This window comes from Malaya genurostris, chromosome 2 (assembly GCF_030247185.1).
Source record: "Malaya genurostris strain Urasoe2022 chromosome 2, Malgen_1.1, whole genome shotgun sequence".
Classification (NCBI taxonomy): Eukaryota; Metazoa; Arthropoda; class Insecta; order Diptera; family Culicidae; genus Malaya; species Malaya genurostris.
Window position 1 is genome coordinate 206,515,348 of NC_080571.1, and position 26,094 is coordinate 206,541,441.

General features: G+C 36.0%; 2 protein-coding genes across 3 annotated transcripts in view; one reads left to right on the forward strand and one right to left on the reverse strand.

The window, feature by feature from the left end:
• Nucleotides 1-26,094, reverse strand: part of LOC131427241 (uncharacterized) — a 217,195-nt gene that overhangs the window by 79,317 nt on the left and 111,784 nt on the right. The window lies entirely within an intron of this gene.
• Nucleotides 22,983-24,111, forward strand: LOC131427242 (uncharacterized). The gene is made up of 2 exons (XM_058590254.1): nucleotides 22,983-23,069; nucleotides 23,129-24,111. Exons 1-2 carry the CDS (start codon nucleotides 23,025-23,027, stop codon nucleotides 23,963-23,965), a joined length of 882 nt encoding a protein of 293 aa, XP_058446237.1. The 5' UTR covers nucleotides 22,983-23,024; the 3' UTR covers nucleotides 23,966-24,111.

A 26,094-nucleotide genomic window follows, 5' to 3' on the forward strand; every position in this document is an offset into this window, starting at 1 on the left:
GGAATAGTTTTGAGGCGAGTTTAAAAATTATTTTGCGTTTTTTACTTCACCGCTTTTAGTGATGGTGTACATATTTTAACAATCTTCACCCTGTAATTCCGGAACCGGAAGTTGGATCCGAACGGAATTCAGGGACTATGAGATCATTCATTTTAACCCGATTTTGTGCAAATCGGTCAAGCCATCGCTGAGAAGAGTGTGTGAGATGCATTTTGGAATATATAACCATTACAGAATAGCCGAAGTCGATTTGTTTGGATGTCTACTAATAATAGCTACCGATTAGAAGGTCAGGTCAGATTATAAATTATTTTACGTGTTTTGTTTTCGGATTATAGAGGGCGAATAAGCTATTTGTTTGAAAAACCCGTGGAGTTTGCTAAAATCGGAAACTATAGCGTAACGCCCAGATTTTTTTATATTTAAGAGTTTTCTGTTTCAAAACGACTGCTGAAAAAAGTAGTTTCCTCTCCACACGTTTCTCTTTTTCATCGGAAATGCAGTGTCTCCGAAAAATGGTCGTATTAGTTGTGATTTGCAAGCTATGTTGAATTTAGATTGATGGATTATATAGCCTAAGAAAACCAGCAATGGTTACAATTAAATGTATATTGCATTACACATTAACGCCTGCACAAGCTATAATATCGAATTTTCATCTTTACAGCGATCAATTTGATCGTTGAACGAAATCTGTGGGAATTCCCATCTAGTAAAAACTCAAACATTGATTTATCTTGTCATATCCTATCTGGTTAGTATCAGTGAATCATCGTTAATGTAGCGTATTATATTAAACCTGTAGCGGGAAACCCGAGTTGTTATCTGTAAGTAAACTAACATCGTATGAATTTCATCTTATAAAAACCAAATTCAGAATCTGCTGTAGTCAGTTCCATTCTTCATAGTATCCATGCACTAACTTCAACGGCCTCCAGTTTACAGAAACAATGTGGAAGACATCTTTCATCGTTTTGGCACTTTGTGCTGTAGCTTATGGGCAGCGAACCTCATCACTGGAAGTGATCAAAACTATTAGAAAGTTGAATCCCCTACTCAAGGATCTTCAATACAATATCCTAAATCAAATGACCGAATCGAAGTTGAACAGCTCAATTTTGGTTTATCAACTGCACGAGCACGTCATCGATATGAAGGAAAAGTTCGTTATCCAGGCCATAAATGAAGAACAAGAGGTTCTTAGGATAATAGAAGAGCAATCCAAAACTGTTAGTCCTGTCTGTTTGGGATTCATTCGTTCCAGTTCCGATATGCACGTGAATCTCTCTGGAGTTTCCTACACTAATTGTATCGTAGAAGTGGACAAACTCTATAACGATACGCTTTCTCGATTCAATAGTGTTCTGAACAATAAAGAACGTTCCATCACTTCTCCCGGATTGTTTGACGTGTTTAATGGAGAGAACATTTTCCACAATCCAGAGAGCATCATAATGAAACTTAATGCCAAAATGGAGGAGCTCTACACCCAACCACCACTAATAGCGATTCAACTTCTCGATGAAATCAATATTTTCCACAAAGAGTGGGACGACATTAAGATACGTTATGAAAAATGTCTGGAAGAAAGCATTCAGCTGTTGAACAAGGCGTTGGATTTGTCTCGTACACAGATTGTTCAAATTTGTCGCGGACAGCTGAATATTAGTTCTGAAAACAATACAACTATTGTCGTGGATGAATCAACAACATCAAAATTCATTTTTATGGAGGAAATAACAGCAGAAAATTCTGACTTAGAAACGGGAAATTACACAACCCTGGCACCTTGGACCATTGCTGCCTACGAACGCAGGTACACAGGGCACCCCCGCATTGGAAAGATTTATGAACGGTCCTCTCGATCAACATAATTACTCCTCTTTATAAAAATTTTATGACATCATGAATTGTTCAAAATTTTCCATTTGATAATGATTATTTTATAACGAATGGTTGTGTAACATCATAAATACATTCGTACTATAGAATAACATTTTTATATAATTTATTTTATCAAGTCTTTAACCATTTTGGCCGTTCATCGGGGAGGAAAACTTATGGAATAACGATTCAATTAATACAAATGTTGTTGTAAACTTATTTCCATTACCTTGAGTCGATAATTTTTTCAATTTACATAATAAAATGCACATTGGTTATATGATTTCGTCAATTCAGATCAATGTTGAGAATACATATTCCCCCTCACTCTTGTGAATATTTTTGTGAACCTCACTTAGTTGCTAGAAATATACTGTACCAATTTTTCGTAAAACCCCATCAATTTTCCCTTTCACTTTCCATGTTCGAGGCACTTACTCCACTCTCGCAACCTCTAAATAACCTTATAATCTATTTTTATTCAACTTACTTTTTGTCAGTGAACTTACTGTAGATCTCCTTCATGATTACCCTGAGTAGTGTAGAAAGTATCTTTGCTTTTCAAAAAATATCGATTCCCATCGATGGTACATGTGCCAAACTTGGTGGCGATTCGTTTAGTTGTTTTGTAGTTATGCTGAGACTTGAATACACTCACGTTCATAGGCCGACAAAGATTATTTTCCCTTAGTTCATTGAATTCCCCGGCAAAATGGAACCAGATCTTTTGTAATAATTTAAAGAAAAATACGACCTCGAAATTCTTGCCACTCTCTTGTTTTATAAAAAATGGGAGATTAAAATTTATTTTCAAAAACCCCTCCTTCTAGTCTAAATGTCGATTGTCTTCAAATTTCGTTATTGACCCTCTCCCCCCATGTTAAGGACGCTTCCTACACACTTTCCCCCCTGAAAATGTCCTAATGATCATTTCTGAAGAGCTTCTTTGTGCCAAATTTGATAGCAATCCGTTCAGTAGTTCCGGAGTTGCGCCGTTACAAACTTTACATCTCCTTTTTAGAGGGATGTACTACATCCACCCAACACGAATACCCTATCGATTCTCGTCAAATTAAATATTTTTTTTCATGACCCCTGTTAATTATAGTTGCTACGCTCTCTCCCCCATAAAAATACCCTTACAACTATCTCTGAACAGCAAAAAGCAGCTATGCCAAGTGTGATAGCAATCCGTTCAGTAGTATCGGAGCTATGCCGTTACATCCCCCTTTTTAAATGCACATGCTACATCCACTCCCTATATCTATCATATCTAAGGTATGGAAAATGTTTGCATGATCTTCAAAAGTAATCGTTTCTTGTCAAATTTTATGATTTTTTTCATGGCCTGTTAATGAAACTTGCTACGCTTCCTCCCCTATAAAAACACCTTTATGACTATTTCTGAAGAGCAAGAAATAACTGCACTAAATTTTATAGCAATTCGTGCAATAGTTGCGGAGTTATGCCGTTACAAACATTCCTTTTTTAGAGGCACTTACTACACCCTCTTCTCACAGAATATCCTTATAATCTTATCTAAGTTGTGCAAAAAGTGTCTTCAAAAAGTAACGATTCTTGTCAAATTAGATAATATTTTTAATGACCACCTTTGTTAAGGACACTTCCCTCGCTCCCTCCCCCCATGGAAATATTCTTATAACCATCTCTGAAGAGCAAGAAGTACATGTACCAGGTTTGATAGCAATCCGTTAAGTAGTTTTGAAGTTATGCCATTACAAACATTACACCCTCCTTTTTAAAGGCATCTGCTGCATCCATCCCCCATTAAATTATTTCTACGGTATGCAAAATGTTTCTAAGATCTTCAACAAATATCGGTTTTCATCAAGTTACATGAATTATTTCATGACCCCTCCTTGGTTATGACACTTGCTACGCTCTCTCCCCATAAAAATACGCTTATGACCATCTCAGAAGAGCAAGAAGTATCTGTGCCAAGTTTGGTGGAAATCCGTTCAGTAGTTTTGGAGTTATGCCGTTTTAAACATTACACCCCCCTATTTAAAGGCACTTGCTACATCCACCCCCCATATAGTCATATCTAAGGTATGCAAAATGGTTCTACGGTCTTAAAAACGTATCGATTCTTGTCAAGTTATATGAATTTTTCCATGACCCATATAGATATAGATTACTCTTAGTATATTCGAGGAAAAACTCGCAGAATCTCGTGGGTGCTTAGGTTGCATGTGTCACTTTATAAATAAAACCTGTTTCAATCCACCTAGTGGTGCCTTTCTCATATCTCACATATTCTCATAAATAAGTGTGTGGTATTCTACAAACTAATTTTCTTTAATTCTTGATAAACAAAAAGGATTGTCCCTAAACTAGTATAATTTACAGAGTGAATCAGTACTCCGATCGGTTAGGTTGTATCTGAGAAAACGAAGTAAGTCCCACTTAAGCAGGCACTTCCGAAACTGGAATTCGGGAACCGGTATAATCGAAGTCGGTTCGAGAAAAGGACAATCTACAATCTTGGGTCGTTAATTGAAAACCGAAAACCAGGAAGGCCGAAATTAATTTGTCAGGCCGTCTACCAGCAATGGCTACCGATTGGAATAATTTTGAGGCGAGTTTAAAAATTATTTTACGTTTTTTACTTCGCTGCTGTTAGTAACGGTGTAAATATTTTAACAATCTTCACCTTGCAATTCCGGAACCGAAAGTTGGATCCGGACGAAATTCAGGAACTATAAGATCTTTCATTTTAACCCGAGTTTGTGCAAATCGGTCAAGCCATCGCACAGTGGTCCCAAACATGTCAAAACACGCGTTTTTTATTTGCATTTCAGAGGTTAATTTTGGAGCTTTCATGTCTTCAGAAGAATTTCTGTTTGAAATAGTCCGCTTCTTGTAATATAATCAAACTTGTCATTAATCCACCTACAAGTGAGTTTAACAAAATATTTTGCATACAATACGAGATAGAGTGTTCATGTATTTGGAAAAGTTGTAGATCATAATGAAACAAGAAAACATGCCAAGAATTTTCGGATGTTCTACATTTATATATCAATTATCAAAATGCATATTTTTGTCAAAGGTTGCATATGGTAAAATTCAAAAACTAAAAGTTTTTATACAATTTAATTACAAAATACTACATATTCACTTATCAATATCTCGAAAATGTAAAAATATGTGGAACCAATTTCAATAAAGTTTAGAACACTAGTAGAAAAATTAGTAATCACAACTTAAATTTATATGAAAACACACTTTAAAAAAATGCATGTTCTAACATTACCTAATATGTTGTGCTAGGGCAGACATTGCACTCCGTTGCAAAACAAAAAGTGTTCTGTAAATAGCAGAAACTTTACGTCTGCCAAGCACTAAGCATTTCAATTTGAACTGCTCTGCACTGATGAGTCAAAGACGAAACGTAATAATAATAATAACGGTTATGTGCCCTAGCACAAACTTTGGCTAACCCCTAAATGACATCCTATCTTGTTAGTATCAGTGAATTATCGTTAATGTAGCGTATTATATTAAACCTGTAGCGGGAAATTCGAGTTGTTATCTGTAAGCAAACTAACATCGCATGAATTTCATCTTATAAAAACCAAATTCAGAATCTGCTGTATTCAGTTCCATTCTTCATAGTATCCATGCACTAACTTCAACGGGCTCCAGTTTACAGAAACAATGTGGAAGACATCTTTCATCGTTTTGGCACTTTGTTCTGTAGCTTATGGGCAGCAAAACTCACCACTGGAAGTTATCAAAACTATTAGTCCTGCCAGTTTCGGATTCATTCGTTCCAGTTCCGATATGCACGTGAACCTCGCTGGAGTCTTCTCCACGGATTGTATTTTAAAAGTGGACAAACTCTATAACGATACGCTTCCTCGGTTCAATAGTGTTCGGAACAATGAGAAACATTCCACCACTTCTTCCGGATTGTTTGACGTGTTTAATGGAGAGAACATTCCCCGCAATCCAGATAGTATTATAATGAAACTTAATCCCAAAATTGAGGAGCTCTACACCCAATCACCACTGATAGCGATTCAACTTCTCAATCTAATCATTATTTCACAAAGAGTTCGACGACATTGAGATATCTGGAAGAAAACATTCAACTGTTGAACAAGGCGTTGGATTTGTCTCGTACACAGATTGTTCAAATTTGTCGCGGACAGCTGAATATTAGTTCTGAAAACAATACAACTATTGTCGTGGATGAATCAACAACATCAAAATTCATTTTTATGGAGGAAACAACAGCAGAAAATTCTGACTTAGAAACGGGAAATTACACAACCCTGGCTTTTTGGACCTTTGCTGCCTACGAACGCCGGTACACAGGGCACCCCCGCATTGGAAAGACGAAGTGAACTATTACAACGCTTTAAAATTAATCAATATTAACAGATGATCGTCATTGGAAAATATATATTCTTATGTTCAGAATTTACCAGCAAATTCAAGAAGTTTTAATGCAATGAGAAATATTCAGTTTGTCAATTCATCAAGAATTTTGAATTTAAATTAATACATGAAGCCTCTTGAAGACTTTCAATCTCCTAAGAAACGAATACATCCACACAGAAAAAAATCGGTCGCTTATATGGAGTACTCGGTTTTTGTGGTGATCTAGGCCCTAGGGTTTCAACGTTTTTACGGCATATGAAAGGTGAGAACACAGTGAGTGATTTTAGAACAGTTGTCGGAGAAGACATCTCCTAATATTGAGATAATTTTCAAAGGATGTGAGAGAGTCGTTACTATAGTTCTAAATACTGTGTCCTCTGTGCCACTTCGGTGAATCAATGACTAATGCACTAATTAATAGGGATCAACCAATTGCTTCAGCCATTATCACTGCAAGCTTTAATAACGAACAGTAATGAATTACATATTTTCCTTTTTTAATATACTTGGTTCTTTATTTTTAACTAACCGAATCAACCCCAGCTTTAACGTGGTCGTCCAGCGAGTGAATAAATCATAGTGAGTAATCACAAACGATTTCCATGTCCACCGATAAATTCCTATAACTTCTCTTTAGAGAGCCGAGTGACCAATCGATCTACTGCTCAGACATTTAATGATGTTGGAGCACTTTTGCAACTTATCGCGAGAATACGAACTAATTTAATTTTTTTGCGATTTGCCAAACGATTCGGAATTTATTTTGTTTACATTCATCACCAAAGGTTATAGTAACTATTTTTCAAAATCAACAATTTATGCACTTGTGTTGCCAGTTTCCGAAAATTTTCAGGCAATTTCGTTTTGACATTATCAGTTACTGAGGGGTAATTAAATTGGCGATACAGTTTTGAATAGCGAGTGGCAGGTCGTGTCGTCGGTGTAATATTCCATTATAAGTGATTGGTTGTCGAGGAAGTCAGCAAAAAGTCTGTTCGGCATTACCTGTACTGAATGTTCGGCAAAAGCAACGAAGTGCTAAAAAAATGTTTTTAGTTTTTAACTATGAACATCCAATTGGGAATCAAGATTTCATTTTATTTTTGTATAAAAATGTACAAAACATATACATTACATTACTTATGTTTCGAGTACGTAATTGCTATTTGGACTAAACAACGAGTGCCGAATATGTTAGTTAACATGTCGTTGAAGTTCTTCGGAATGTCCTATAGAGCTTACTATAAATAATCAACAATAATTTGTAGTTTTTGTACTCACTGAAGAGATCGTAACTTCTCACGTCTTTCTTTTAGACTAATTTCATTTTTTCTAATGGCCACCGAAAAATTTCTCCGAAACAGTTCATCAGCCAATAACTGTGTAGTGTCACGCGAAAATGTAAAACGAAAATGACAGCTGTCTAACAGAATTTTGGCAAATACTAACAAATATTCCGAAATTTCAGCATACGCATTTACTGTTCTCGGGATAATTGTTAAACGCTGATGAGTTCAAGACAAAACTTTGCCAAATTGGTACTTATTAAAAACGTGTGCGCCATCGATATTTTGGGTATTAGAACAACGACGAACACTATATATTCATACTTTTATTCCCATCATATACAATTAAGAGCTGAAAAGTCGAAACGTATTCGAATAGATTTTTTTTGTTAATAATATTAGTTTTTCGTATATCGATGTTAAAACACTTGACCAAATGCCATGAATAGCATACATTTTTTCAAAATCTAAATTTTATTTAATTCACTGGTCATAATGATAACCATTTGCATAAGTTTTTACAAACATACACTGCCGTGACAAAGCATACAAATATTCTCTTTGGTAAAGAAAATATACAGCAACAAAAAATTGTTTCGAACAAATACCAGAATTAAATCTCCGGAATTCCAATAGCGTTTCGTATAATCGCAGACCCAACCATATCTGTTTCTTTTCAAATTGAGTAATTTTTTTTTACTTATTGACGTAATATTATTGTTCGGTAAAACGTACGGAAACTTTCAATCGACACTGTATTTGTTTTTCTGTTTTGAATCATAACAAATACGGTAACTGATATGAAATCATTACTTGACTTTGTCTTGTAGTCAGGGTTGTCACATATACAGATTAATCTGTATTTTATAGAATTTTCAGATAAATTTGTGACCAAGATTCTGTATATGCAGATTACAGGTTTTAAGCCAAGAATACAAATTTAACAAATTTTTGATAGCGTGAATTGAAAATTTAATAATGATCTGCACTATTTTTTCAAGGTAAACCCATTCGAGACGTTTAAATGCAAATATCATTTCCAACGTTTATTCATCTACATCATAGAATCTAGACGAAGAAAAGTTTTGGTGTCATTTAATTTGGGTTCTAAAGACTATTTCATTTCGTTGTGCTTTCTTATCATTTTCCCATGCAGATTTTCAATACAGATTTTTGATTTCTCGATACATATCTTAAGAATTAGATTACCAAAAAGTCACGTTGGAACTTATTGTAGCGTAGTATGATGAGATGTGAATTCGTGACCTTATTTGGACTTCGTTCTCATCATCATAATCCGGCTTGTTTCGTTGTGTCTTTCATGCGATCATTATGTAGCATATGCTACTTGGGAAGCCTCAAATTGTTTCAAAATCTTATTATTATAACAAATGCAATAATAAATTCAGCAAATACGATTGTACCACTTATTGAAAGTACTATATCATATGAAACTACCCTGCGTGTGAAACACCATGCAGAAGTCAACATAATTTAACAAAACTGCTGTACATGTTCATCTGTGTACAGGGTCCGCCATCTAACTTTTTTTTTTAACTAGCGGTTGTTTCGATATTGGTAACCTTAATGTCACTTCTGATTTGACAGAAACTTAGTTTTATCCTTCCGCTGAACGAAAATGATTGTGTATTCGCTTGAGGAACGCGTGAAAATAGTGCAGGTTTACTTTGAAAATCAGCTTGAAGAAGACGCCGATTTTTGCCAAAAATCATCTTCTCGGATGAGGCACATTTTCATCTCGGTGGGTATGTTATTAAGCAAAATTGTTGCATCTGGGGGACGAAAAACCCGCACGTTATCATAGAGAAGCCGATGCATCCTCAGAGAGTGACGGTTTGGTGCGGATTTTGGTCTGGCGGCATCATTGAGCCATTTTTCGTCGAAAATGAGGCAGGAGCCGCCGCAACGGTCAATGGCGAGCGCTACCGCGCCACGATTAGCGATTGATTCTTCCCGTTACTTGCAGAGGAAGACTTGGACACCATTTGATTCCAACGAGACGGCGCTTCGTGCCACACAGACAACGCTACGATCGATCTTCTACGCACAGTCTTCGAAGATCGAATTATCAGTCGAAATTCGGTTGTCGTTTGGCCGCCTCGGATCTGTGATTTGACACCCTTAGACTATTATCATTGGGGGGCTGTCAAAAATAAGTGTTATGTGGACAAGCCAGAGACAATTCAAGCCTTGAAGAACAACATTCGTGCAGCCATAGCTAAAATAAAGCTGCACACAATCGAAAATGTACTAAAAAACTGGACCCACCGTATGGCGTACTGCAAGGCCAGCAGAGGCAGCCATTTGAATGAAATTATATTCCACAATTAACCGGAAGGATTGTACTTTAATATGAGAAAATAAATTTTGAAATCGGATGAACCGTTTGTGTTTTATTGCATGTTTTTAAAAAAATTTACATGGCGGACCCTGTACAACCGGTACGAAATTCAAATAGCTGTCATTGCCCATGTGGAATTCTCTCACAACAAACCACGATATCGCCAGATCAGTTTACCCACCTTCTGTTCCCGCTGTAGGCTGATTTGAAATGTTTGCCGCATTTGGTAGTACATCAAGATCAATGTTAATTGACTAGGCAGAAATAAAAATTCAATTTGAACTGCTTTAAGCGCTGATAAAACGTGAAGAATTCCGAAATGAAATATGTGCTTGTTGTACAAACCAAAAAAAAAACAATAAATGATCGTAAAACTGTATATTTTAATCCAAAAAAGCTACTGTTGAATTGTGGATCAAGTTCGAAGATCAAATGATTGACACTTCCAGTTCCGGAAATATAATAATATAAGTGACGTAACCGACTAATCGCACATTTTGTATCGACTGAATTTTCTTGATAAACTTAGGCTTATTTCAATGTTAACAATAATTTGGAAGAGTTAAGGCGAACACTCTCGGTTCAATAATACATGTGACGTAGCCGACAAATCCCAGTGGTTTTTGATGCAACAAAATTTCTCGGGGATGAAAGAATCGCTACTATTAAGTGATTTGTATTTTTCTTTCAAAAAAATAAATTTAAATGTTTTGCATAATAAAAAGCATTATTCGAGCAACATTTTGTAATGTTTTCAGTTAAAAGTATTGAGAAATCAGCCAATGAAGGAGGACGCTTCTTAGAAATCATGATTTGCGGTGTCCACTGTATCTCAGCGCAGACTTATCAGAAGTGAACAAATTAAAGCAGCATGGTTATAGGAGATGTTTTTCTAAACCCTTACGTTTTTGCTTGATTTTTTTTTTAATTTTTTGAATTTTTGGTGGTTGTTCAAAATAAAAACTACTGCTTTTCACGAAAAAATTCGCCATTTTGTAGTTGTGAAACCTCCCCAAAGTAACATAATCCGAAAAAAATCTTGGGGTCTGGTATTTTACATGTATAAAATATGTGCAAAATTTGAAAAAAAAAATGGCGAAACACTCTTTGAATGGACTCTTTCCAAACCTGCTTTCGAGAAAAACGCGTTTAAAACGCGTGAGAAATCATATGTTTTCTTTGTAATTTGTAATAATAAAACATTTCAAGAATGTTTAGTCAAATTTTCAAGTCAATCGAAGCAGAACTCTTGGGCCTGTGCGCCGAATTGTTGCTTCTTCGCAGTATGAGATAAACAAATATAAAGGCCCATAACTTCCGTTTTGTTCCGTTAGGATGGAAAATTTGGTAAAATATTCTTGAAATGTTTTACTATAAGAAAATATAAAGAAAAAAAAATTTCAAAAGTGTTAGACCCTATCCGCCCCTTAATGCTAATTTTAATAATTCGATTGTAATTTCAAAAGTAAAGGCAAATGTGTTTTCTATTAAAAGAGCTCCCATATGCTGCTATAACATAATGTGAATGGATATATTTCTCTTTAGTTAATGGTAATCTAAAGCAATTGATTAAGAAGAATTAGTGTAGATAATAGTTGTTGGCTGATCCACGAAAACAGTTGTATTGTTTTCAGAACTAATATTCAGCTGTCCACGACAAATCTGGATAATTTGTGTACGGGCCAAGTCCAACGCCTTGTTCAACAGTTGAATACTTTCTTCCAGACATCCTTCATGACGTATCTTAATGTCGTTCAACTCTTTGTGGAAAATATTGATTTGATCAAGAAATTGGATAGCAATCAGTGGCGGTTGGGTGTAGAGCTGCTCCATTTTTGCATTAAGTTTCTTAATGATGTTCTCTGGATTGTGGAAAATGTTCTCTCCATTAAACACATCAAACAACCCTGAATTAGAGATGAAATGTTCCTCATTATTCCGAACACTATTGAACCGAGTAAGCGTATCGTTGTACAGTTTATCCACTTCTACGATACAATCCGTGTAGGAAACTCCAGCGAGATTCACGTGCATGTCGGAACTGGAACGAATGAATCCCAAACAGACAGGACTAACAGTTTTGGACTGGTCTTCTATTATCCTAAGAATCTCTTGTTCTTCATTTATGGCCTGGATAACGAATTTCTCCTTCATATCGATGACGTGCTCGTGCAGTTGATACACTAAAGTGGAACTGTTCAGCTTCGATTCGGTCATCTGGTTTAGGATATTGTATTGAAAGTCCTTAAGTAGGGGATTCAACTTTCTAATAGTTTTGATCACTTCAAGTGATGAGTTTCGCTGACCGTAGGCTACAGCACAAAGTGCCAAAACGATACAAGATGTCTTCAACATTGTTTCTGTAAATTGAAACATATCACATGCAGAATAAGAGAATGGATGTAGAACTGAATACAACTGATTTCGAATTTGACTTTTATAAGATGAAATTTAGTTTGCTTTCCGATAATGAAGGGATTTTCCGCTGTTAGGTTTAATATAAAACGCTGCTTTTAGGATGAATCACAGATGATAACAAGGTACGATATGACTAGATACATTTATACTAGGTGGGTTTCTCCACCGTGATTTCGGTTTTGCGATAAAATTTACTACGAACAAGACGACACTTGGAATAGATAATAGCACATTTTTTTTGTTTCAAGTGTAGTAGCATTGAAGATCTGCTATTTTGTCATCTTTCGAATGTCAGTTTTAATTTTCAGATTATTTCGTTTGCTAAAATACAAAATTTCGCTGATTTTTTTTCTCTCATAACTCCCAGTGTCCCAGAAAGTTTAGGCATTAATTTGGGGCGACTTTGTTGTTTTTGTTTGTTTTGGGTTGGCGGTTCAATGCATAGGAAGCTGGTCTTACAAGCCAGTTATCGTATGTTTGAACCCCGACCTGGAAGGATTCTTAGTGTCAGTAGGATCCATAGTACTAGTCATGCTATGATTCTGTACGCTATGAATCGGCTGCGAAGTCTGTTGAAACAGAAAGGCCAAATTCCACGAAAGGAATGTAATGCCAAGACTTTGTTTTTGTTGTTTTTGGATGACGTTTAAACAACTGATGATTAGTGTGTAGTGTTATTTACATTTCAATCTGTAAATCTGTGCGTCTTAAGCAGAGATGTCTATCTTCTCTGTGTGACGAAGAGCAAGCAAAATTTCTCCCCTCGCACTGACAACTTCAACGAGAGCTCTTCTCTTTCACATTTATACACCACTGTTGTATAAAGTGTGCACGCATCATGAGTGCGTTTGTTTATTTCCTTTTACCTCTTCCACTGAATCGCACCAAAGTGCTAGAGCATTAGCTAATAAATTCTCTGAGGTGGATGCAGATACTTTCACAGAGGTGTACACGCCGGTGAGCACTCTGGTGTATGGTTTGCGTAGATGAAGCATGGGGCACGCAAAATCAGCAAAATAAAACAATTTATCGTTAAATTTTCGGTTGTCCTTGCAAATTTTTCATACCAAGGTCAGATCTACTCTCTATTAATTGAAGTTCACAGAAGTGTTCGCTCACCATCACGCGCCAGTGGTCACTTGGGTGTATTTAGACGAGAGCGCGTGTGAGCGATTCATGCGAAGAGAATGTGTTTCACTCGCGGCAGCTGCTTTAACCACAAGCACACACTCAAATGCTGTCTATTCGACACTGAGAAGAAGTGCGCTTTCCTCTTTGTGCGGTGCTTCGTTTTTTGCATCCTCGGTGTGGACAAGAATCTGACTCCAGCGTGTATCACTCTGGTGAAATGCCATCTCTGGTCTTAAGTGCCGGTCCATTTAGCTTTCAAAGCATTTCCCCGAAAAAGATCGTACACAAATAGTGCACTATTCTCAACTTTTTGCTGAGTCAGCTGGCTGAAGGTATGAGCATAGGAAAAGTTCGAAGCGCTATTCGGGAGTATGGTGGGGAGTTCACCTTCCAAGATGAGAAACGTTAATCTTTCCCTGTAAACCAAACCTAAAAATCCGTAAAAATAGTGCTTCCGTACGAGATGTGACCAAAAAGTTGAGAACCTCCAAGAGTACCGTCGGTAGAGCAAAGACATGAAACAGCCAAAAAGAAATGAAATACAGTTCGCTCCAAGAGTACCTAAGTTATACGATAAACTACTGTGTGGAAAATCAGCTTGCGTTATCTTGGATGATGAATCCTACGTGAAATTCAATAATAAGACATAACTAGACGAAGTAATGAAGATGCTGATAGGCCGATTTCACAGAAAAAGTCTATAGAAAGGCAAGTATTTGGAAAACAATTTGTGAGTGTGGAATGCTTCCGATAGACATTTGTGTCAACAGATTTGATGATGCTTACGTTTGAGAATGTTTGCAGTGGTATAATACGACAACATCATAATCCGTATTTGGAATCAATACATTATGCGAATGTCACGGTGGCTTAGTACAAAGCTTATGGAATCGAATTCGTACCCAAAGAACGAATCCTCCGAATCGTCCACAGACCAGACCAAAAGACACTTTCTGACAAAGGTATGGCTGCGGTAATATGTCAAGGCAGCGGATTTCATTACAACTTTTGAAAAAGTATAATGGCGTATAAATAATAGAGAATAGAACAATGAAACGAAAATTTTGTTATTGTTGTTTTCCAATCGTGGTTAGACGTGGACCTTATAGGTATTGCAAGGAGTGGGGTTCTCGATTGGAAGGTTTTAAAGACTGTCCCAGAAAGTATGGACGCACTTTGATTTCGCTATAAATAATTCCCAAGTGTTAGATATTTAAATTTTATTCGATACACTGATACTATTAGACTACAACAACAGAATATTATTCTCAACATTTGCTACTTAGCCAGTTTTGACACTTTTTTCCAATCTTTTTCGAACTGTTGACATGTTGTTCGAACTGCCGAGACATGTTTCCTAAGATGTGCCTTCGTCAATGCCCAAGATTCCTCAATTGGTCGAAGTTGTGGAATCAGGAATCAGAACAAATTGGCTCAAATGGCACGTTCCCCTTGATATTTGAAATTTGATTTCGAGTAGTGGCAAGAAGCAAGATCTGGCCAGAAGACAACAGGATCCTTGTGGCTTCGAATCATGGGTAGAAGTCGTTTTTGTAAATATTTCGCTGTACATTGAAGCAGTGGTGATGAAGGGTTTCGAAATCTTACCGCAGCTACAAATTGCTTGCCAGACCATAGCTTTCTTACCAAATTTTTCGACTTCATTCGATGTCTCGGACTGGTTTAACACTTGCCCTTCTCGCACCGTATAATATTGTGGTCCCGGCAAGGATTTGTAATCGAGTTTCGCGTAGGTTTCGTCGTCCATGATTATGCAGTTCAAATTTCCAGCAAGAATCGTATTGTACAGCTTTCGAACCCTAGGCCTGATCGATGCTTCTTGTTTCGGACTATGTTTTGGTTGTTTCTGCTTCTTATAGGTTCGAAGATTCAAACGTTCTTTAGCACGAAGAACATTCGACTTCGAAGTTCCCATTTTTTTGGCCACATCCCGAACTGAAACCTCTTTCTTTTGCTCGAACGCCTTCAGTATACGTTTATACAACTGAGGGTTAGCAGGATCTTTTTTTCGACCCGTTTTCGGTTTATCCTCAAAGGTGTTATCCTCACCGAACTTCCTGATTGCATTTCGCACGGCTTTTTCACTTACTTACTCCTTAATTTTTCGACGTTGTTCTGCTGAAAGTCCACGCATTTCGAAACAAACTAATGAAAACGAATAAACAATGATAATGCATAAAGTGAATATTTGAATATAAGATTATGCATAAAGTGAATATTTGTAAATGTAAACGATACTCTCAACCTCATCAAGAATGGCTTGATTAGTCCGTGCGGTAGCTGAAACGAAAATAATTTCAATTTTTATTTTTTTTAATTGTTTCAATTGTAAGGTTTTAACTCTGTGATGAATATCATGACCTATCGTAAAAATAGTTTTATATCCTTAACATTCTAAACACTAGACGGGAACTTTAATATTTAAAGACATTATTCAAATACTTTTCCTTGAATCGTTTGCTTTAAGGCCTAATTAGGCTTGATGAATACATCGAACCTTTTTCATTCCAAGTCACTCCGAATTTATTTTTCCCTAATTTGCATACTGGTCGACCGTGATATTCTCGTCCAACTGAGTTTATGAGTTGCTTTAATTTAAGAATTTTTCGTGACCTTGGTCCACAAGTTGTTGATTTCTTTGATGGTACTCCGACCACTTCTCCGTTCATCAAACATGCCGTTAAACCTTCACGATCGGAAGAGCTCCATCGAAAGAAACACAGCAAAAAAAAAACAGTTCCTTTGGTTAGGTGTGTAAGCAAAAAGGCTTCAGTAATCAAAGATTAGAAAAGACCTTCTTCGGACACTGGAGAAGCTGACAAATAGCAGACGAAATACGTAGTAGAATTTAAGGAGAGATTTTTTGAAGTTTTTCTTTCTGCTAACAATATTCAACTAACATTTGTACAATTGCACTACAAAGATCACTGCATTCTTTGAATTCATACTCAAATAATGGCCCCGAAAGTAGCTAAACTTATTAACTTGTGTAAAACGTTCGATCAGCTTTGAATAACGAGCCTATAAAATTTAGACAACACCAATTATAAAGTATATTTGCTTTTACAAAAGTATAGATAACTCAATATTTTACAAGCGTTTCGTTTCTTTCATCCCGGCTTCAACCTCTTGAGTCGTTCACCAGGCGGTAGCTTCGTCATATTGAAACTCGAAGCATTGAGCGAAAACAAACAAAACAACTCTTTTTTCTGACAATTTCGATTTTATTCTGCAAACAATTCTTCTTGTTCCAACGACGTTCCACCACTTTTATACTATAATTTTTCAATCCGATCCAATCGTGAAACCATCTTTCCACATCTTCATAACTAGTGAAGTGCTGCTCAACAAGTGTGGGGGACATCGATGAAAACAAATAATAGTCATAAGGGGCCAAGTCTGGGGATTATTGCGTGTACCACAAAAGAACACACCTGGGTTCAGAAGTAACGTTTTTGATCGCTTTCGCTGTGTGTGCGGGGGGTTGTCGTGCAGTAAAACGATGTATTCATGTCTTGTGAAGCATTCTGGTCGCTTCTCGAGCAATATTTGATTGGGTTTCCCAATTTGTTGTCTGTAGCTATTAGTATTTAAAATTAGTTTAGCCTGGTTTCAGAAACTAGTATTATATGACACCTTTTTGTTCCGTTCCAAATGTACAACATTGTTTTCTTTACGTTGCGATTAGGTTTTGCAGTTGATGTCGATGATTGGTCATGATTTTCTCCATCTAGAATTCTCAAAATAAATCAATTCTTCATCTCCCGCCACGATTTGGTGCAGAAGTCTCTATTATATCATGCCAAAAAGAGAAATCTAATATTTTTTGCCTTAAACGGTGGTTCAAAATACACCGTTTGAGCAACGTAATTTTGCCTGAGCTGTTTATAGGGGAGGGCAATAATCAGTTTTTACTTCAAGTGTAAAATGGCTCGCTTGAAAAGCATTGCTAATTCCGTGTTCAAATATGATACTAGAGATGCATTTTCAAAAAAATACAAGTACGTCACTTCAGCAGCAGTTTCTTAAGAGATAGGTATTCGAATTACATTGACATGAGCTGTCCCAAAAAAAGAAAGACTCGTAGATGAACTTTTAAACAATTATATTGCAGAAATGTCTATTCAGACAATGAAAATTTATTTTACAATCAGTTTTTATGTTGTTTTATATGCTTTCACTTACATGAAACGGCGTCTTATTGTCATTTGAAATTTGTAAACGCTGCGAAAAAATATTGTAAAAATAAATAATTTCCGGAAAATACTTAAGAGTTTTTTGTTGATATAGTGAAAATAACAATTCTGGTTCGATTCAAATGATTTTTTTAGCAACCAACATTTGTTTGGAACAACCATATTCTAGTTTGAAACAGGCATATTTTGTTTGAGTCTGCGATATCTCTGTTTGAAACAACTTTTTTTTTGGTTTGATTGGCAACGTTTTGTTGTCTTGAATAACCTGGGGTTTTCTGCGAGTAAATGCTAATGGAAAAAACCACAGATATGTTAGTTGATTCAAAAATAGTTTAGTTGAACTAATCAGGGCGTGAAACAACAATTACAATATGCAATATTGTTATCTTGGGTTTCTCTGTGCTGGAATTGATAATTTCAGTCCAAGTTTAACGGCTCCTGACTCGCCACAAATTTGGGTTTCCCTTGAAGAAACACTATTCGTTCCGTAACTGTATACTGTACTGTGAGTCACGACATAATTACTTCTATGTTTATAAGGATGTACATGTTTCGTTATCCTGAAAAAACCGTATCAAGTAATTGGTGTCTACAACGGAAAAACCCGATTTGAGTCCAATTATACATTGCTATACCTTGATTCAAGTCTCATCTCCCCATCTACTCTTTTTCCGCGTTGACGAACAGAATCAGGAAATTGGAGGAATTTCCTGATTCTGTTCGTCAACTCAAGGCTTGCCCATTCCATACCTTCTTTTTGTGAAGTATTTTGTGTTAGACAATAAAACCATTTGTTTGGAAATGAATTATTGATTCACGTTCAGCTCAACCTGATTCAAAGATTTCGTTTCGTTTATTTACATTAGAACGGTTATAGGTACGATATTTTAATTTATTCTGTATGTTTTATTTTTGTCGTGCTCGGAATAAAGTTAAGTATTTAAGACAAACACAATAGTGATATGTATTATAAAAGTATATTTGTTCACATATTCCAAGATAACAATAAAACAAATAATTGAAAATTCATTCGACTTCCTTATCCGCATTTTTATTACCCCTTCGTGTAAAAGAAAGCACAAAATTTAGTGAAAACTACAATCTTGCTTAAAACAATGGAAATACGTAGGTCTGTCTGTCAAGCTCTTCATAAACATTTTTATGATTACCTTACAATCTAGGTAGACAGCAAATAATTGAAAAGTCGACCAAACTTTAGGTACAATTAAAAAATGATAAGATTTCGGATTAACAACTTGATAATACAACTGCCTTCGAAACAGATTATTTGTATGAACTAAAGCCTACGTTATTATGGTGTATTCAAAAACGGTGGGTATTGTTTGATAAGTGATTTTTTAAGATTCAAGAGACGAATAACGGTTAGATAAAAATTTCGAAAATAAAAACAACATATTTCTTCAAATATTTCATATATTCATAATGTTGTGTTCAAACATGAAAATAAGATTTATCCGATATGATCAATATATTTTTAATGACCCTTGAATATATTTCGATTCCAACCACTTTGTTAAAAACAAAAATAGTCGTCTGAACTTATTTTCTCTGTGACCTTCTTTCTTATCTATTTTTATATTGGTAATGGTGAAGCCAAATTGTTTCGAATGTTTTAATCATTCTATTTCCCGCTAAACTCATACATTGGTGCCTGTATGGCTTGAAGGTTCTGAAAGCATGCATGTTTTCCCGTTGATGGTACCAATCGTGAATCACACCCACAAATCGCCTGCTCGATAAGGAGTTTCGTAAACAATTTAGACAGTTTTCATCGGACGATTAGCGATTTTTTAACGTTGGCTTTTAAAAATATCTCACAATCAGAGCTGCAAATTGTCAGTCATTTCAAATGACCTTGACAGACTGACTAAAATCATCGACAACTGTAATCGGTACGGTCAAAGTGTCTGTCAAATGAGATACTCGATAGTTCTATGACCAATTCCCTGTTGAAGTAAAAAAATTGCATGAGAATACCAACATAAACATAAATTGATAAAGTTAATTGTTCTTTGCAAAAAGTCATCGGACTTCGGAGTTTATTGGTGTAAATAAATTTAATTCAATGTTTATGCTGCTTGATTAATATTTAGTCACATCGTAATCAAGTAGTGATAGGAGGTTTGAAGATAATATCAATCGCATCGGCAATCAATGAGCTCCCTGGTGAGTGTAATATCAAGAGAATTTAAGTTATGACAGATCGGCTCTCAGACACTCAATATACCTATGATGATTGGTAGAGCCTGGTTGGCAGCAGTCCAGTGACATAAGCTTTCCAATCTTCATTGACATTTAGCAGCTCTGTTCACAATTCAATAACAATGCTTTTTATTTTTGTAAGTTATTGCAAGCACAACTTGTCTGTATACGAATTGTTCAGCAAGTATGATTGCGTTTCTTGCACTTATGAATTTCCTATTGAACAAAAATATAATGTAGCCCCCGTTGTTGAAAGTGTGGTAATTTCCCCACAGATATCACATTCAGAGGGTTGTCTGAATAAAACGTAGCAAACTTGAGTTTTGGTAGTGAATGCGTGAAAAACATATAGTATTTTCTACCCCAATTCTCTCAGAGTATACACACTTGGAAAAATCGTATAAATTTACCTTTTCTGGGACTGACACATTCAAGCGTCAAATATGGCATATATTTAAGATTGATTGAGTATAATTATAAATATCGAAGCGTGTAATGTTACGTGGTTTCGTGAAAGATTTTTTTATGCTTGCAATAGTTTAAAATCATTCTTGTAAAACCTAAGCATTAAGCAAACCACACTTTTATTGATTCCTTCATATTTGAATTTGCGTCACATGTAAATTTAGAGATTTCTTGCTGCGATGATGATGATCAAGGGCAGGAATATTTCGTCACTAAGTACATTTTTCTGTACCAAAGAATGTTCACCTACAGTAACGGGCATTGCAAGCTAGGTAATACTATCGCCTTTCACGCAGTTTGTCTATGTTCGGTTCGCAACCAGTCACGATTTTACCCGAGCAGAGAGCTCAAACGTAGATGATGTAGGAGTTTGCTACTTGTTTACCTGCCTCTTAAAGCACGTCTCTTCAATCACAAAAAAAACCGGAAGGGTGGAGTGTCTTGTACCATTCGTCTCAGTTTGTCGAGAGCACAAAATGTCTGTATGTGTAAAAGTGTTTGTATGTATGTCTGTGTGTATGTGACAAATAATGTCATACAATTTTCTCAGAGATGGCAGAACCGATTCTCACAAACTCAGATTCAACTCAGATCCGACTTCCGGTTCCGGAATTACAAAGTAATATATTCAAATCTATGAGAAAATGCGTTCACAATTTCTTAACCGATTTTTAGCAACTAAAATGCAAATAAAAAGTTTTGAATTGTTTTAAAAAACCACGAAAAGTCTTTCCAGATTCGACTTCCGGTTCCGAAATTATAGGGCGATGAGTGTCAAAACTGTCAAACTGTCATACAAAATGATGATAAACTGGTACGCATCGCAGGGTTGTCACATTTAAATCTATTTCAACTTGACATAGATCCAGTTCGTGCTCGCATCTCATCAGACACAGTCGCAGTTTACGGTCGAGACAACAGAAACAAATACAATAGAGTGTACGAAATGGGTAAATACGATTTAACAAAGCCTGCAACTTGGCCTACAAGACCAAATTCAATTTGTCTTGATTTCAAGCGCTGCAAAGTTAGACCAACAGCAAATGAAATTGAAATGTTACTTGAAGAACGAATGCATCTAGACGCTAATAATGTAAGTGAAATTCAATTCAACAAGGCGTCTAACTGTGTGTACATTATGTTCAAACGTGAAAGAGATGCCATTGCATTCGCTTCGGTTAACAACGAGGTGCATAGTGTTGATCATGACAATTTTAAATATAAAATTCCTGTGTACATGGTGGACAATGCAATAGAAGTACGCGTGCATGACCTTCCCCCGCAGACCAGCGATGGGTATGTTCGGGAAAACATGTCGCAGTACGGTGAAGTTCTTTCCATCGAAAGGGAAGTATGGCGGAATTTTTTACCCGGTATCTGGAATGGCGTGCGAGTGGTACGTATGCAACTACGTAAACCAATTCCATCTTACATCGTTTGTGGTCAATATGGAATACATCCGTGTAAAACGCTGATTACGTATGAAAATCAACTGGTTACATGTCAGTTTTGTGAACAACCTGCACACTACGGCAAACCTTGCACTGAAACTGCGAAAACAAACAAAACAATCAAAAACAAGGTCAACCGCTCAACAATGGAAACTAGTGAATGCAGTGCTCCTGTTTCAAAAACACCTTCACCATCTAACAGCAACTGCAACCAATGTACAACAAGGCGCTTCTACAGTAACTAGCAACGAGATCAAGACTGCGAATAATAACTATTGACAGGGAAACACCCGTTTGAGTTGGTGTACAATGTACAATTTTCAAATAGGCACAAAACCTGTTTTTTTTCTCAAAAACTTCCATTACAGAAACAATTCTAAAACAGTCAGATACAAATTACATTAAATAACTCAAACAAATGTTTATGGTAGTTTATACCCAAAAAAAGTTTTTGATTGTATTCAAGTTGGGAAAAAAATTCTCGACTGAATCTCGTAGTGACGTTTTTGAGATTATAAGTAATACAAGAAAGGCATCTTCACACGACTAGGTGGATAAAAAAAGCTTTTTTTTTTCAATTCTCGTTGAATTTACCAATTCTTCAATGTATATTCATCTTGCTATTCAATGGATACCTTTTCAAGATATCCCAATCGATTTCTTATAATTATTTCCTAAACAAGTATCTGTTTTCTAATTGCAATTATTTGAAGAAAGTTCAGGCCCAAAACACATTCAACCTTATTTAAAAATCCGTATTGAGTCTCTATCCGTCCAAAACACACGGTTCATCATACCAAAGATGTGTGCAAAGTTTCATGCTAAGCGAATTATGTAAATTCTGTTGACTTGTTTCCCATTCGTGGAATTGCTCCAACGTTTACAAGATGAACTTTACTTCTTCAATCCATATGATTTCGATGTCAGATGTTTGACTACGAATTGATAAACAATCAGCAGTCTGCAGAAACGGAAATCGACCATTCTACAAATGACGATAACAATTACACGCACTCGTTTATTGAAAGAATCAGCTAATCTTCACTTTAATTTTGAGCCAGATAAAGCATTCTTTGATAAAATCCTATCAAAAAAAAAAAGTTTTGTATAAAATCCTTCACAGACCACTGCGGATCTTTATTATCAAGTGGAACGAAGGTAGCGGAACAGATTAGTGATGAGGTCCTTAGTACTTATTGCAGTAGTCCTGTGTGTATTCAGTGTATGTTGATTTTTATTATCACCTAAAGAACTAATGTCAAGAGAATGTGACATTTTCAGGTAACTCTCGCTGATCGTGCCAAGACCAGAGAAGTGCTACAGAAATTGAAGGAACTGCATCCGAAGTATAAAGACATACAAGATTTCGTGATTAAAACTATCAGTGAGGCCCAGTTGAAAACTACAGAAAAAGTCAACGTCTTTCATGAAGATATTTTGACGATCAAGGAAACATTCGTAGTCAACACAATTCTTATTGAGGAAGCTTTTCTTGAAGATATTAGCAACAAACCAGAAGCAGAAGATGGGGGTGAATGTGTGGAAGCCGTAGAACAATCATCGAGAACTGCAATCGTTTTGGCTGGAAGTGCAATTTCAAAATGTATCACTGATGTCAGTGATGTTCTCACTGTTGAGGTTTCCAAGATCTCCAACCAGATAAAAAAGGACGACGACTTTATTTGGGTGGACCTGTTCAACTCATTCCGAGGAGGGAATATTTTCAGTAGGCCTGAGTCTATTCTAGCAACTTTGGCCGAGAAGGATTCGCGTCTACAATTACCTTCAGATTTATACGAAGAAATGTCTTCGGCTATTAGCACATTTGGTGACATTCTTAATCATTTACAAGCCATCTATATCGAATGCATGACGGATGCTGACCTTAGACTAAAAAGGGATGTCGAAAGTGCGTTGGAACATTTCGTGAAAGCGTGTGGTGGTGTGATAAATCATGATATCGTTACTCTGCCTTCCCTTGGGGAAACAAACCCGGAAGATGAATCGGCAGCAGAGATTTCGGAGGAGAATCCTGAAGCGGAGAATGAAGAACTCGTTCCCTCTGAGCAGAAGTTTGATATATTAAAGGCATACCGCGAGCACCGTGGCATGCATTAATGAGATACTAGTCGTTGTTCCGTACAATTTTTTTTATATAGCCTTGATCATGATGGAAATTTTAATAATAATATAACTAATAATAATAATACAACATTTTCTACTCACAAGAAACATTTTTTATAAATACAAAGAATACATTATTATTATATCGTTTATTTTACCCCGGCTTTAACCTTATAGATAGTTCACCGGGGATAACCGAAAAAACTGTTTCAATCTACCTAGTAGTGTGACAATGCCTTTCTCATGTGACTTGTGTGCCCATTATTGCAATATTATTGTGGTATTCATCCGAGCAGTATTTTACTGCTCATTGAAAAGAAACAACAGTTTGCACGGGCGTAAACTAGCATAGCCTAGAAATCGAACCAAAATTAGAAGATTTTTTTTTCATTTTATTTTTCAAGTATCGGTCTAAATGATGTTTTGAAATTTTGAACAAACTTTTCCTTGTAGTTACGGATTACCTTTTCTTTGGGCCTTTTGTTTGTGTAAAACGGTTGAGTTATCTCGGAGTAAAGTGAGCGAGTTCCGTTTTGGAGGTTTTTGATCGGTACTTCCGGAACCGGATTCCGGACTGGTATATCTGATGAGAGTTTGTGTAGTTGTCAACTTGCTAGACCGGTGAAATAGAGAAATTCATCTACTATTTTTGAGAAATGAGCACATTTTTACACCTTCTTCTATAAAAGCAAAATATTGAGCTTGCTTCCCTGTAATTCTGGAACCAGTAGTCGAAATACGAAATCTAAAACAAATTCTATGGAGCAAGAGGGACTTTCATTTGAGCATCAATTTGTTAAAATTGGTTGAAATAGTAGCTTTCTAGGAGAAAAGTGAGTGCATATATTGATCACGTACAAACACATACAGACACAGAGATATTTACTCAGTTCGTCGAATTGAATCGAATGGTATATGACACTCGGCCCTCCGGATTTCGGTTTAAAAGTTGGTGATTGCATGGCTTTCCTTTATTAGAAAGCAAAAAACAGAGTTTGAGTACTGCCTATAAAAATGGAAAGTTTGAATGTTGAACCTTGCAGATTGTTTTTCTTTAGATTCAAAACTTGTTAATCGGATAACCTGTTTATTTATTTGTTCCTCCGTAATAATTCACAGTTACAAATTACTTATATACTCGACATTATTTTGAAGGTTTACATGTGATTTTAACTGTAAACATACTGTCATACTGAATTAATTTACATTGCTATTTTTATTGCAACAACGCAACATTCGATTGACAAGTTACGATGTTAAGTAACGGATAGGTGCATACAAATTTTTTTGAGGAAGTAATGCTGCACAATGGATGCGTTGTGAAATAATATGGGTAAAAGGGTAGAGCTTCGAAAATTCTCGGCGTTTCTTAAGTGTTTGTATATTGATAAGCATGCAACGAGTTTTATATGGCAAGCCAAGTTATATGGCAAGTATTCGAAAAATGTGAATTTAGAGTCTAAAATCACGCACAGTTCAATATTTTTGTACTAGATGACACATATTAACATATATTCAAAGATTGTGTTTAAATTTTCTTGCTGAATGATATGGAACTGCATGTTTTTTTGTTAAGCTCAAGTAAAATTTTGCTGCACCATGTGCAAAACGAATTAATCGCATTCTATAATATTTCTGCATCATTAACGTTTCCTATTTCCATATAAAGTCGTCTGCATAAATAAATACTTTTACATATTTGGATATGAAGAAAATAACATTAACATACAAAATCAAGAGAGAAACGACGATCTAAAAACAAACTTTGCGGAACACCAAAAGTAACATAGATTGAATCAAAAAAGTTGTATGAGAATTATGATTTTAGCAATTTCTGTTGATTTGATTCTACACAATTTTCGCCTTTCTCATATAGAGCGAAACAAAATAAGTAAAAAAAATCTAAACTGGCCTCAAAACGAGTACATTCGATAGTTATTATCAGTTGACGGCCAAACAAACCTGGTATCCTGGTTCCCGGTTTACGATTTCGAATGCACCGGAAATAGTTGTCATATTTTCCCAAATGGATCTTGCTCACTTTTCTTAGCCATCGCGTTTGACCGATTTTCACAAACTTAGGTTCAAATGAAAGGTCCTGTGGTCATAAAATTCATCCGGAT

Coding starts and splice junctions, on each gene's coding strand:
- LOC131427242 (XM_058590254.1), top strand. CDS start 23,025: ATGAGGTCCTTAGTACTTATTGCAGTAGTCCTGTGTGTATTCAGT. Junction 23,070..23,128: donor TAGTCCTGTGTGTATTCAGT/GTATGTTGATTT, acceptor TGACATTTTCAG/GTAACTCTCGCTGATCGTGC.